This window comes from Aspergillus welwitschiae (assembly GCF_003344945.1).
Source record: "Aspergillus welwitschiae strain CBS 139.54b unplaced genomic scaffold BDQ94scaffold_20, whole genome shotgun sequence".
Taxonomy (NCBI): domain Eukaryota; kingdom Fungi; phylum Ascomycota; class Eurotiomycetes; order Eurotiales; family Aspergillaceae; genus Aspergillus; species Aspergillus welwitschiae.
In genome coordinates this window covers 475,554-489,295 of record NW_020798714.1, presented here as the reverse complement: position 1 = coordinate 489,295, position 13,742 = coordinate 475,554, and the positions used below count along the sequence as shown (strand labels likewise).

At 51.1% G+C, this 13,742-nt stretch overlaps 4 protein-coding genes across 4 annotated transcripts; 3 read left to right on the top strand and 1 right to left on the bottom strand.

Moving 5' to 3' along the window:
• Positions 1-1,178: 1,178 nt before the first annotated feature.
• BDQ94DRAFT_171481 (arginyltransferase) lies at positions 1,179-3,503 on the top strand (the record flags this gene model as incomplete). The annotated part of the gene is made up of 10 exons (XM_026771787.1): positions 1,179-1,236; positions 1,758-1,833; positions 1,908-1,970; positions 2,027-2,149; positions 2,207-2,368; positions 2,421-2,657; positions 2,705-2,802; positions 2,864-2,929; positions 2,995-3,266; positions 3,378-3,503. The coding sequence occupies 10 exons, from the start codon at positions 1,179-1,181 to the stop codon at positions 3,501-3,503; spliced, it is 1,281 nt and encodes a 426-aa protein (XP_026625253.1).
• Positions 3,504-3,787: 284 nt separating this feature from the next.
• Positions 3,788-5,406, bottom strand: cbpA (putative calcineurin binding protein). The gene has a single exon (XM_026766684.1). It carries the CDS (start codon positions 5,049-5,051, stop codon positions 4,149-4,151), a length of 903 nt encoding a protein of 300 aa, XP_026625252.1. The 5' UTR covers positions 5,052-5,406; the 3' UTR covers positions 3,788-4,148.
• A 2,681-nt stretch (positions 5,407-8,087) lies between these two features.
• On the top strand, positions 8,088-9,517 carry grpE (mitochondrial nucleotide exchange factor MGE1). The gene is made up of 3 exons (XM_026766683.1): positions 8,088-8,416; positions 8,516-8,944; positions 9,006-9,517. The coding sequence occupies exons 1-3, from the start codon at positions 8,153-8,155 to the stop codon at positions 9,033-9,035; spliced, it is 723 nt and encodes a 240-aa protein (XP_026625251.1). The 5' UTR covers positions 8,088-8,152; the 3' UTR covers positions 9,036-9,517.
• A 316-nt stretch (positions 9,518-9,833) lies between these two features.
• BDQ94DRAFT_160214 (putative phenylalanyl-tRNA synthetase alpha subunit) lies at positions 9,834-13,318 on the top strand (the record flags this gene model as incomplete). The annotated part of the gene is made up of 6 exons (XM_026769186.1): positions 9,834-9,900; positions 10,036-11,348; positions 12,145-12,271; positions 12,343-12,347; positions 12,466-12,564; positions 12,635-13,318. The coding sequence occupies 6 exons, from the start codon at positions 9,834-9,836 to the stop codon at positions 13,316-13,318; spliced, it is 2,295 nt and encodes a 764-aa protein (XP_026625250.1).
• Between the last annotated feature and the right edge of the window lie 424 nt (positions 13,319-13,742).

The following is a 13,742-nucleotide window of genomic DNA, read 5'->3' as shown; positions in this document are numbered from 1 at the left end:
GGAGACTTTTTGGTGAGTGTTTTCGCCTCCTGGTCGCCGATGCTAGGAGCATTTTGATTTGGACGAGATTCCAGGATCGGCCAGCAGCACACTCACCGTGTGCCACATTCCAATAACTCTTAGCACCCACGACATGGGCAAGATTTCGTCGTCAGAGGATTGACACTTGGCCAACTTCCGCTTCGATCGAAAGCAAGTTCAGGTACCGTCGGCTTTACATACCCCGTATCGTAATGGAGGCTGTCCATACGAGGCCAGACCGTATGGTATTGAACCCTTTCCCGCCTCAAGTCAAACCTGCCCAGCAGTTTCTACTATCTACTACCAGATTTTCTGGGAAGGGGTTTCTCCAGTCTACTATTCACCTAGTCGACTGTATCTGGTTGGAAATGGCAATGGCACCTGCTGCGAGAAGCTATGGCCAACAATCCCCGTAGTGAACTCATTTTTCTGGAGCCGTGCTTGCTCCGCATCTCCTTCATCTCCCGAGGCACCGAGCAATTCGGTGGCAAAGAAAACTAGATCCGTGTAGAAGATACGAAGTACAAGGGTCAAGTAATCAGGTTGGACTTGTCTACTTGACCAGGGGGGTCAGCAGTTCTGACATGCGGCAGCGACAAGGGCAGCAGCCGCTCAGGTCTTTCTTCTAGAAGCATCATCACCTTCTGCAACTTGAATGGCCCCCCTTCAACCTTGTTTCTACCTCCCGGCAGCAGTGACGGGGACAGCTTCCCCCCAGGACTAACTGGGGAGTCCTATGATCATGCAGCACCTTCTACTGAAGCGGGCAGTGGGCATGCTTTATATCTTTCCCTTGTAGAGTCTGATCTTCTTTTTGTTGTGTAGACCCAAAGCTGAGCGTATTGTTTTAAGTATACGTGAGATTGCCCCTGCCTGGACGAGGGAGTGTTTGACGGTGTTGCCTTGGGCTCACTATCTTCTTGTCCCGCATCAACTTGAAAACCAACAACATCAAGCCGTTCAGCCCACTCCAACTACCTCAACCCTCTCTCCAAACCCCTTGGTTTCCTTTCTCCTCAGACGGACAATTTATTCCCGCTATTCCCCTTGTTCTGTCTCGGTTTGCTTTTTTTTTCCTTTTCTTTTCTGCCGTTCCCGCCGTGAGCGCTGCCAGCTAATCCCTTCTCCATCGCACTACTTGCCCGCGACGACACGCCATGGAGCCCATCGTCGATGCCGAACAGGCGAGGAAGTTGTCGCTTTTCCGACCTCTTGGTAAGCAGCCAGTCAGATTAGCCTTTCAATCCCCGTGCGATCATCATTGGTCCCAGTTCTCCTGCTCGGCCACCGATTCTCTGGATCGGAAATCCTGTGCCCCTCTTGTCTTGATGTAACTCTTTTGGCTGCCCCTCATTCCCGGCCAATTTCCCCCTCCCAGTTCCCGGCCGCTATGGCAAAAAGCACCCCCGATACACACACACATAGTACTCAGTATCCTCCCTCTCTTGGCTTCCTTCATTCCAATTGAGCCCACCCTGTCTCTGCAATGGGACGGTTATCCTCCGATCAACTAATGACAGTCTTCCTGGGACTGCTCCATCATTATCACTATGGCTGCGCCAACATGGCCTAACTCGACCCTCTAGGTTACCAGCGCAACTCCTGTGGTTACTGCAAATTTGATAATGGAAGTGAGTCTCTCCGGACCCACCCTCAAATCCTCCTCTGCCGTAGTAGTCCATTGCGGATATGTCGTCGTGCTGCCGGATGGGACCGCTGATGCACGTCTACTGCAGGTGCCTCCTACTACGCTAGCTCGGTTTCTGTACGCCCGGCGCATTATGAAGCTCTAGTCAACAGGGGCTGGCGAAGGTACGGCGGCTCGCCTTCGTAATGCGAGCCACACCTCACCCCGTCTGGCTGGTCAATCGCTAATCTGGGTCTAGGTCGGGGACACTGTACTACAAGCAGAACCTGCAACGATCATGCTGTCCTCATTATACGATGAGGTATGTCATTGGTCCATCATTTATCCTTGACTAGCTTGCATTGACATTTCTGCCAGGCTCGATGCCTCTGCCTTCACGCCTAGGAAGGACCAACGGAAGGCAATCAACCGCTGGAACAAGTTTGTTCTAGGCCCCGAGTATATCCGTAGAGCAGCATATCTCTGCCCCAAGACACGGGAGTAAGTAGACCGTCTAATGTGGGGAGGATGTGTGGGCTCACCAAAGTATGATCGTAGGGAGAAAAAGCGCCGAAAGTGCAACTTTGACCTTCTCGGTGCAGTCCATGAGGCTGAATACAGCAACGTGAAGCGGCCCATTGACCCAAAAACAAAGAGACCTTTGGAACCCGCTCACCGATTCGAGGTTAATCTAGAAGGCGACTCTATCTCTCAAGCCAAGTAGGTGTGCAGCCGTCTCTGTTATCAACAGCTTAAGCTGACCTTGCGCGAGATACGAGCTCTTCCTCAAGTATCAAACCAAGGTTCATAAAGAGGATGCTTCTAAATGGGCAAACAAAGACTTTAAGCGCTTCCTCTGCTCGGGCATGACTCGATCTCCGGCCAATGCGGCTAAATCGGACGAAAAGAAGTTGGGCTCATGGCATCAGTGCTACCGACTGGATGGCAAGCTCATTGCGGTGGCAGTCTTGGATCTCATGCCAAATGGTGTGAGCTCAGTCTATATCTTGTAAGTTTTCGACCGTTAGCAGCAAGAGTAACCACTGATAAGAGAAGCTATGACCCGGAATTCGAGCAATGGGAGTTTGGGAAACTCAGCGCGATGCGGGAAATCGCTTTTGCGATTGAAGCGCAATACCAGTACTACTACATGGGTATGCTCGACACAGTCACCTTTTCTTCCTATTTTATCCACTAATTTGAAACAAAAAACAGGCTACTACATCCACTCATGTCAGAAGATGCGATACAAGGGAACGTTCCGACCGCAGTACATCTTAGGTAAGGCCTTCAATAGACTATTAACCCAGCCCAATGAAGTTCTCTAACAATCGACATGTACACAGATCCCGAAAGCCACACATGGGATCCTCTCGACGGCGAATTATCCAAGAAGCTCGACGAACGGCCCTACGTATCACTTTCGCGGGACCGGCAAACTTCAACTACAACCGGAGACGACAACGCGGCGACACAAGAAGCAGACGCCGAGATCAACGATGAAGAAGTCTCCCTCTTCGACCTAAACATGCCCGGTAACATGACGCTCGACGAAGTCAAAGCGCTGGATCTTGATCACTGGCTTCTGCTGGTCCATGGCACTTTCGTGCATATGATTGTAAGTCCACACTTAAATTCTATCTTCGCTCCCGCTCTGGCAGCATACCTGTATATCTGGATGGATGAATGGACGTGTGTGTAAAGTGTATGCTAACTAATCATCCTACAGGACCTTGTCGGATGGGAGAAAATGCCCATCGATAACCCGCAGTCAGTTAAAGGCATTATCGCCGAGTTGGCGGCCGTGCTGGGTCCGGAGGTCGTTAAGAACAGTGCTGTGGTGCTTTTTGACTAGGGATTGGGTAGGGTGTGTAGTATCTATCATGCACGTGCCTGTTCATGTGGTGGAGGTCGTACAGCAGTCAATAGTATCTACAGGGTAAAAGCAGATACCAGTCACATGTGAATGCCGAAATGCTTTGTTATATACTATTAGTAGTATATGTTTGATCTGATCGTGAAGTACAAGTTCGATTAGGAACTCCAACTCAGAAACCTTTGAGGGACTTGATTTCAGCTGTAACATCGGCTTTGGAACAGCTGGTGGGTTCTTACTAGTAGTAGGCAATTGATTTGAGTGTTTATCCGAATTTTTAGGTATATTTGCATGTCACTGTATATAGCCGATCGGTCTGCATATTCAAGAGTCGATCACAAGAGAGAAGAAAAAGAGTACACATGCTTCATAAACACAGAATGCTGAACATATATGCACATAAGACAAGACAATCTCCCCATCCCAATCCCAGACGCCATTCATGATTCAAAACATTTACTGCAAGTAACCATAGAAAGCATGCTGGCCAAACGATGCATCCCAAAATCGAGTCCAATATCAGAGAAATCCAATCCCATGCACCACATGCGCCCAGTCACACCGAGGACTGTACATTAAAACGGAAGCGATAAAAAAAGATAGAGCAGCGAAAGAATATTGCAACTAATTCCCTCCCATCAGCTCCACTGGTGGCCGCGACGTCTTGGGCGGCATCTTCTTGACCGACATTTCGATCGGACTCATGTCCATATCAATATCCTCGTCTGGGGAAGCACTCGTGTCCTCGACCATGACAGCGGGCAAGTTAGGGCTACCTCCATGGTCCTCGGGGTGGTAGATGAGGGTGCTGCTCCGGCTGCGAGTCTGCGATAGCGACACGGGCCAACTGCTCGTCCTCTTATCCGAGGTCATGGACATCGGGGTACCTGGTTGTTGTTGTTGTTGTTGCTGCTGCTGCTGCTGTTCGATAGACGAAACGACAACTCCCGTCGCTGCTTCCTCCACACCGGACTGCTCCGTCTTCAACTTGGCCAAGGCCTGTGCGAGATCGCTGGCGTGGACTTCCTTGTTCGGGGGATCTTCTTGGCGCATGACCCAGCCGTGGGGCGGGGAGGGCGGCGGTGAGATGAAGAAGAGCTTGTCGACTTGCGGGGCCTCCAGGAGTTTGGGGCGGGATTCGAGGTCGTCCATGATGGGGGTTGGTTCACCGAAGTAGATCTTAGGGATGATGGGGCGGTTGAGCAGTGGTGCGCCAGTTAGGAGTTTGCGAATGCGGAGAGCGTCGGAGTCCGTGTGGAAGGAGCAGAGGATGCGGCGGAGGGAGGGGAGTGGGGAGAAGGAGTTGAGAGGAGCCAAAGATTCGAGGTAGGCTTTGAGGTTGGCGAGGGAGTCGGGTTGGAAGAGAAGAATGTCGTTCAGGTCGGTTATGATGAGGGTGTTGGAGGGAGGTGTGGGTTGTGTAAGAGGGGGAAGGTTGGACATGTCGAGAGTGAGGGAGGGTCGAGAAGAGCGACGGGCTCCGAAGGAAGGAGAAGAGGTGAGAGAGTGAGGCGGTGAAGAGTTCATTTTGTGAATGTCGTTTTAAGTGTGATGATGGTCGATAGTTGTTTTGTTTGTGTGTCTGTGTTGAGGAAGGAGAGAGAGATGGAGGAGAGAGTTGGTGGTAGAAAGTGCTAGTATAAGTAGTTGGCGGTGGTTGGAAGTGGAGGAGGCGATAGTAAAGATAAGCGGGAAGAACGTCAAAACTGGCGGGCGCTTATTCAAGGAATCAACCACAACCTCATGAACCAACTAGATTCTTGTGATTGAGAGGAGTTATTGTTCAATTGATGTTCTAAGAATGAACTGGAGAAGTGGTTTAAGAAGGAATTCTGCAGCAGAAGCTGCTTGCATCTTATAGGCAGCGACTGAAAAATCCGTCTTCGTCGCGGGCGAGGCGCAGCCAACGCCTTCGTGTCGCAGTGGAGATGCAAATCTGCTTCTGGCCTCGTTGCACTTGCACTGCCTTCCACTCACACTTCGGCTCTTGCCCATTTTCAGGCAAATTTGGCTCCGTTCCTGTCGATCTCCGCACGCAGTCCTCCTCCTTTCTGAATGAATCCTCTTGTCTGCTGCAATCTGCATAGCGCATTCGCCACAATCTCTCGTCCTCGCCGTGTGGCTGAACTGCCGCTATTGCCACTAGATGCCCCCATTATTGGTGTCGACCACAACCCATCCCAACAATGACGATGATGCCATTCGCTGCTCTCTGCTGTGGACCTCCTGATGATTAATTCAACTGTGGCTTGACTCTCTCCTTCTCTGCCTCCTTGTCGAGGCTATTGACTCCTCCTGGACTAGTAACCAGGGTCTTCCTACGTGATGCTCAACTCGCTAGTGTCCAATGACTCCATCACCAGCCTTGGAATGCTTCACATGTCGTTGTCTCCACTACCTCTGACGCACGAATGCCCCTTATGTTCCATCCCCTTGTCCTGACCCTTGAGTCTATGTCTTTTGTGTAGGTACATCTCGGAGGATCCCGCATATCCATGGTTCCGGTTTCTCCGCAGACTCCATGATCCATCGGGTATGCAGCTCCGCCCCGACGGTGGAGAGCCGGCGATGAATGGCAGATCGCCGAATACTACGCATACCTGTCCCCAGCAGCTGGCGAGTTCTATGCTAGCTGCGTTGCAACTCCAGGCAGGCAATATTCTATGTCTTGGCTCTGGCACAGCATACTCACTCTTTACTGCATGTACTTGCTGGCCACGTATTCGGCTCACATACCAAGCCTCCCTTTAGGTGATGCAGCTCGGCTGTCACCTTCGCCAAAGCCCCGGGCCTAGGACCCTGCAGTGTCGAATATCACCCAGAGTTTAATTGTAGCTTCTTTGCCTTGTCATGCCTCTGTCATGCTATGTCACACGTACGATGTCCTCTTGAGTCGTGGCCTTGCTCGTGCTCCTGATCCGTAGGATGGCCTTTGTTTCATTGAAGTTTGTTACATGTTGGCTTCCTGCGAGGCTCATGATGCCTTGAGACCGTCGGATCTCTGCTCAGCTTATCTCATACCCAGTCCCAATCCCCCTATCCGGAGTCAATTTCTGTCTGCCTGGAGACTCTGCGGGTAACACTGCATGAACTGATCTAGCTAAGCCCTGAGCTCTGACCACATCCCGTCTTTGGCATAGCCACTCACTGTCCCGGTGTCTCCGACATGCAATGCAACCGCTTCCTATAGTCTAATCTGCAGCCATGTTGCACACTGCCATTCTGACCACAATGATGCATATGGTCAGCCGAACGTGATTTGGCACAATATCTATATAAAGGTTTTCTACGGACATGGCGCCTTGTATGTAGCCTCTAGCAAGGCTATGACTCTGCCGCATATACTGTTGCATGACCGTCTTCCCACAGCTTCCTACAATCAAAACAAGGCTTCCTCGAAGACCTCGACTGGCAGGTGCACATGAACTCCTAACAGGATTGGGGCTAGGTAGATGAGCCGCGTTCTGCACAGATGTTGGCGGCTGCGCTTACAATAGCGCAGGCAAACGCATTATACAGGTATACTTCAGCGAACATCACTGGTTGGTTACGAACCATTGTTTTGGGGGCCGTATCTAGAAGATCCTAACTAATGCATCTCTTGTCATTGCTTTTGCTGTTTTTGTGGGCTCATATCGGATCCATCCTTGGCGTTAGGGCGCAGTTACCGAGTGATCCTTCACCGACAGTCATCCATACACACGATGATATTCATGTGCGTTGTCATGATGCTTGGGTCAACGCCTCGATGTCTCCTGCTAAGCGGTAGTGACTCGGAGTTCAATTAAATCTACTGAGATGGTTTTTTTGGCCGTCCTTCGAACTCTCTAATTAGCCACACCGTGAGAGATGGCTTCCAATTCCCCTCTGGCACAATCGATCTGTCGTGCCATTGAAGAACAGCTGTCATGCCATCCGATGGAATCTTTCCAGCCTACTCACAGACTAGATAATTTACCAAAGGGCATCTTCCCCTGTTAGACTTAGGAAGTGGTATCCGTACCAGGAGTCGTAAGTGCCAACAGCAAAATGGTCGTCTTGCTCATGGAAGGGGGGAGTCACCAGATCACTGGCGCACATGTTAATCACCATCAATATATGGCATAGACATGATATTCCTCGCCTCAGAACCATTTTAGTCATGGTGCACTATTGAAAGAGATTAGTAGTCTAGCCAAGGCCTTCAATTGAACAAGTTCTTCCTGTAAAGCACAGATTGTTCACCGGTGATGACCGACTTCGCACATTGGTTATTGCAGCAGTATACTCTCACCGCCCTAATTGCCGCTTTCCTAGGTGGTATGAAGCTTACTATATTTAATGCGCCATAGTGGACACAGAGAAAGACCAAGCATATAGACAGCACTAGAATACTTGAGAAAGCAGACAGGCATGTTCTGAGACTGATGAGAACTGTATTGAGTGTCAGTTAGAGCCTTGCAATGCTCAGTTAATGGAAGCACACGATCATCCGGCCCGAGGTTTCTCCCGGTGAAGGCGGTCAGATCAAGCCGCCGAAAGTTCTGCTTTCCAACGATATCGCCGATTTTGTTCAACCTCTCACGCCTCCAATCTTTACCATACTCTATTATCCACCGTCACCATCTTTCACATCCTCTTCTTCCAAAATGTTCCAGAGAACCTTCCTCAGACAGGCCCAGCGGTCTCTCCGCTCTGTGCGCCCTACCTCCATCAACACCTCCGCCTTCCGTCGCACGCCGCAGCTTCCCCAGTCTGTCCGCCCGATTGCTCCTCAGTCTGCCTACCGGTTCTACTCTACCGAGAACAAGGCTGAGAACGGCGAGAAGAAGGAAGGTGAAGCTGCCCAGGAGGCTGAGGACCCTGTCCGCAAGGAGCTTGAAGAGAAGAAGAAGGAGGTCGTTGAGCTGAAGGTAAACCTTCCCATCTCAACAGGAGCGCCCGGCTCAACATTTGCTACGCCAACCACGGTGGTAAATGGTACCTTGCAGATTGTCTAACTCTTTGAATAGGATAAGCTCCTTCGCTCGAAGGCCGACTTCCTCAACCTGCAGGAGCGCACCAAGCGTGACATGGAGAACTCTCGTAACTTCGCTATTCAGCGCTTTGCTGGCGACCTTCTCGAGTCCATTGACAACTTCGACCGTGCCCTCCTTGCTGTGCCCAAGGACAAGCTTGATGCTCCTCAGACTGAGGAAAACAAGGACCTGTTGGAGCTCGTCTCCGGTCTGAAGATGACTCAGAACGTCCTTCTGAACACCTTGAAGAAGCACGGTCTTGAGCGCTTTGACCCTAGCGAGCCCACTGAGGAGGGCAAGACCCAGAAGTTCGACCCCAACCTTCACGAGGCCACCTTCATGGCCAAGGTTGAGGGCAAGGAAGATGGTGACATCATGTACACCCAGAGCACCGGTTTCCGCCTCAACGGCCGCGTTCTTCGCGTAAGTGATTGATATAATGGCTTGTATACGTGGTAAAACATGCTAACTCATCTTTCTATAGGCTGCCAAGGTCGGTGTCGTTAAGAACTAGACACTCCGCAAACCCTCTTAACCATTTTCTCCCCCTTTCCGCCACCCTGTCTTATCTTCTTGTTGTATAATATACCAAATACGTCTTCGCTATGATGGGGGATCGACTTACGTTAATCCGACAGGCTGGAACATCTGGAATTGTTCCAGGTCTCTGTTGCTTTGTCCATGAACGCATGTGTGTATGATACACCTTACCTGTGTTGTATGGTCTTGGTGCTCTTGTATCTTTCTGTTTATTGGCGTTGTTTCTGAACTCTCTCCTCCCTACTTTGTATATTATATCCCTGGCTGGTGTCTTTGTTCCTTTACTTCTCTCATGAAAAAGTGGGATTGTGTTGTTGGGATTGGCATTGGCACGGTTGTGGATGACATTTGCATGGCATTGGATCATGTTGACTTTTATTGCATCACTTTGCTTGCCCAGTAGGCAATGCAAGGTGTTTTGATCTAAACGACTAATAGAAAGTCTCGATCATCACGATTGATGAACCTACAGTGTGCACCTCAGTAGGAACCAACGTAAGATATGTATCTGCGACTTGATGGTCCGCGCAGTCATCGTGCAATTGATACAAATAATGTCTCAATATAGCAATATATATATATATATATCGAGAATATCCATTCTCCAGCCATTTCCTGGTGGCTGGAAATGGCGAGTTGCAATTGCGCATCTCCCTCGGTGGCTCATTTTCCCGGCCCGATGTGTTTTGTAGACTCGGAGCTATCGAATGCCGCAACCAGCTGTTGACTGCACTCGGCGTCGGTCGCTGAACTACTCACACAGCACTCCGAGATGCGTCTCTTTGCCACTGGGAGGGCCCTGCGTGCAAGCAGTGCCCGGTGGGCAATTGCTCCCTCACGTCGGAGCATACGCATCCCGCTCTCGCAGTTCTCGGAGCCTTTCGCCGTGAAGCGGAGAGACTGGAGTTCGACGGCAATCCGCCGAACAAACGAGACCGCAGATGGCAATAAAAAGCCCTCACTACGGCCTTCAGTGCCGCAATCCTTGACTATCGAAGGTCAAGCCTACCGTACAGATCAGTGGACGAATACCCCGGATACGATTCTCTCCCACGTCGGCCGCCGGCTCTATCTCGATGAGAACCACCCTCTAGCGATTACACGCCAACTGATCGAGAGCCAGTTCCCTGGCCCGGTATACGGAAACTACACCGAAAAGAACCCTGTTGTTTCGACGGCGCAGAACTTCGATGTCCTGGGCTTCCCCTTGGATCACCCCGGCCGGAGTCGCACGGACACTTACTACATCAACGACAAGACGGTCTTGAGGACACACACCAGTGCTCATCAGCAGGCATACTTCCAACAGATCGCTCGCAATGAGAGTACCCGTCCGGAGGAAGTTGGTTATACTGTCGTCGCTGATGTGTATCGGAGAGATGCGATCGATCGCAGCCACTACCCGATCTTCCATCAGATGGAAGGCGCTATGCTCTGGAAGCGTCCGGATAACGAGCCCTTGAAGCATGCTGGTCAGACTGCTGCTGCGATCACGGAGGATGTCAAGAAGATCCCCGCTCATGACGTCGAGGTCGAGGACCCCAACCCTACGATCCACGCCCAGAGGAACCCGCTCCAGGCGGAATATCACAGCGAGGAGGAAGTTGAGGCCATCGCGGCGCACCTCAAGCGCTCTCTAGAGCGCATGGTCATTAAAATCTTTACCGAGGCCAGCAAAGCTGCTGCCGGTAGCACTGAACAGCCAGAGCCCCTGAAGGTCCGCTGGGTGGAGGCATACTTCCCGTTCACTAGTCCATCCTGGGAGTTGGAGGTATTCTGGCAGGGTGACTGGCTCGAGGTTCTTGGTTGTGGTGTTATCAAGCAGGAGCTGCTGATTAACTCGGATGTGCCCAACCGCATCGGATGGGCCTTTGGTATCGGTTTGGAGCGTATTGCTATGCTTCTCTTCAACATCCCGGATATCCGCTTGTTCTGGTCGCGTGACGAGCGATTCCTTTCCCAGTTCCGCGCGGGTGAGATCACCCGCTTCGAGCCATTCTCCAAGCACCCCGCCTGTTACAAGGATGTCGCCTTCTGGCTTCCCTCTGCGTCTGTCAGCGGTGGCAGTGCAGCGGGCGGAGCTGCGCCCGTGCATGAGAATGATATCATGGAGATCGTTCGTGGGGAGGCAGGAGACCTGGTGGAAGACGTCCAGCTGATCGATGAATTCACCCACCCCAAGACACACCGGAAGAGCATGTGCTACCGTATCAATTACCGGAGTCTGGAGCGCACGTTGACGAATGAAGAAACAAATGACCTGCATGAGAAGGTCCGACAAAAGCTTGTGGGCTTGCTGGGAGTTGAACTCCGCTGATTACAGCGAGTGTGACTGTGAATGCTCGCGATGTACTATATGCCAGTTACTGTTGGCGAGTTCATATGTACAACAACTGTGTATTACCATGTTCAGATGAAATCACCTATCCTCCAGGTTTATCCGGGCGTTTAGGCTAGGGAAGATCTAGCCGCGGCTGGCATCATGTACCTTAATCTAGTCTACGGCATGGGACGCATGCAGCGTGACGTAGTGGCGATCCAAGCAGGGTCTATACTTTGTAGTCAAATGGGTTTGTCGAGACCAGCTGAGAAGCTGCCAAACAGCTATGGCCTAGCATGCGAGCTATTCTCCGTCCTCGGAGGTAATTCAAGCACCGAGTGCATCAGCAGAATTACCCCAAGCGAGGCTATCTTTGATGGAGGCGCCCCGCGGGTATCGAAGGACTCAGAGAAAGGCTACTTGAAATACGCGCATTACCGAGGATTACCGCTCGGCCTCCGTCTGCCCGCCGGAAACCGAGACTCTGATTGGTCATGGCTGTCCCAGACCGGTTAGCGCAGCCGAAAAGCAGGGTTTCGGAGACTTGATCTATGTCCGGCGCCGCCGATTTCTTACCAGCGTATTACTCACTTTACTGCGTCAGACTCGACTTTATTATCATCGTCGCCTTCATTATTCCATCTCTCGTTCAACTACGAAATCTCCCCTCCTCCCCACTCTCCACTCCCCCCTTCTCTCTGTCTCCCTCCCCGGGATTTCTCTTCCCTCCGCTGAAATGTCTACTATGGCCAGCGGCGCGAAGTTGGAGGCGTCGCATCCTCCCAAGGCGGCGAATGCTGCAGCCCCTGCAAAAAAAGTTCATTATCCTTTCTGGTTCGGTGGTTCAGCATCATGCTTTGCGGCTGCCGTTACTCACCCTCTGGATCTCGGTAAGCTCTAATTCAGCCAACAAAAAATTAAAAAAGCATGTGCTGGAACTGAAGCTAATCCCCGTCTATAGTGAAGGTAATTTCTGCCTCCTGGACTTTTTATAGGAACTCCTGAATTTTCCCTCCGCGTGCTTATTCCTATACTTCGTTGTCTCACCGGAACGCTGATCGATGTGCGTTTTGAAAATTTATAGGTCCGCTTGCAGACCCGCGGGCCTGGCGCCCCCTCGACTATGGTCGGCACATTCGTGCATGTATTCAAGAATGACGGATTCTTCGGTCTTTACAGCGGGGTATGTAGTATCCACCAATGCTCCAGATCGTGTCGATTCTATTACAGGGTGCTAAAGTTACTTCCTGTAGTTGTCCGCCGCAATTCTGCGCCAACTGACCTACTCCACCACACGATTCGGTATCTACGAGGAACTGAAAAACCACTTCACCTCTCCCGACTCGCCTCCTGGCCTCTTCACCCTAATCGGTATGGCCTCTGCCTCTGGCTTCATCGGTGGCATGGCTGGTAACCCCGCCGACGTCCTGAACGTGCGGATGCAATCCGACGCTGCTCTTCCTCCCGCTCAACGCCGTAACTACCGCAACGCGATACACGGATTGGTGACCATGACGCGCACCGAAGGTCCCGCCAGCTTGTTCCGCGGAGTGTGGCCGAACTCGACCCGTGCTGTTCTTATGACGACGTCGCAATTGGCCTCGTACGATACTTTCAAGCGTCTGTGTCTGGAGAACCTCGGCATGTCCGATAACATGGGAACGCATTTCACTGCCTCCTTCATGGCTGGATTTGTGGCTACTACTGTCTGTAGTCCTGTCGATGTTATCAAGACTCGTGTCATGACCGCTTCTCCGGCTGAAGGCCGCAGTCAGAGCATCGTTGGACTGCTCCGCGACATCACTAGGAAGGAGGGCCTCGCGTGGGCCTTCCGTGGTTGGGTGCCGAGCTTCATTCGTCTCGGTCCTCATACCATTGCCACGTTTATCTTCCTTGAGGAGCATAAGAAGCTCTATCGCTTGTTGAAGGGGCTTTGATTCCCCTGAACAGATTTGAAGTATAGATTTGCTTGATGTTGATCTGTCTTGTTACTTTTTCCAGGCACATATCTGCGATATCCGTCCATATGCTGTGTTTTCTTGGGATAGATGGTCTCTTGTTTTTCTTGTTATAAACCTTTCTTTCTTGATCTCTCATTTGGCGAAGCATTACCGGGAGGACAAAAGTCTTGCGCATTTTTCTTGTGATCATACCCTTGTATATATCTTATAGATTACTTACATTTCCTTTATCTTTTACTTTCATCTCTCTGTTTCGTCCCTCTTCACTTTTACTTTTGACTTATTGGTTGTCTCTTCGAGCTGGCTAAAGCGACTTCTGTCCTCCAGTTTCTCCTTTTTCTTCGCCTACATCTCCCCTCTTTCCACATGTATCTGCTCATGCTTTCGAGACTAATCGACC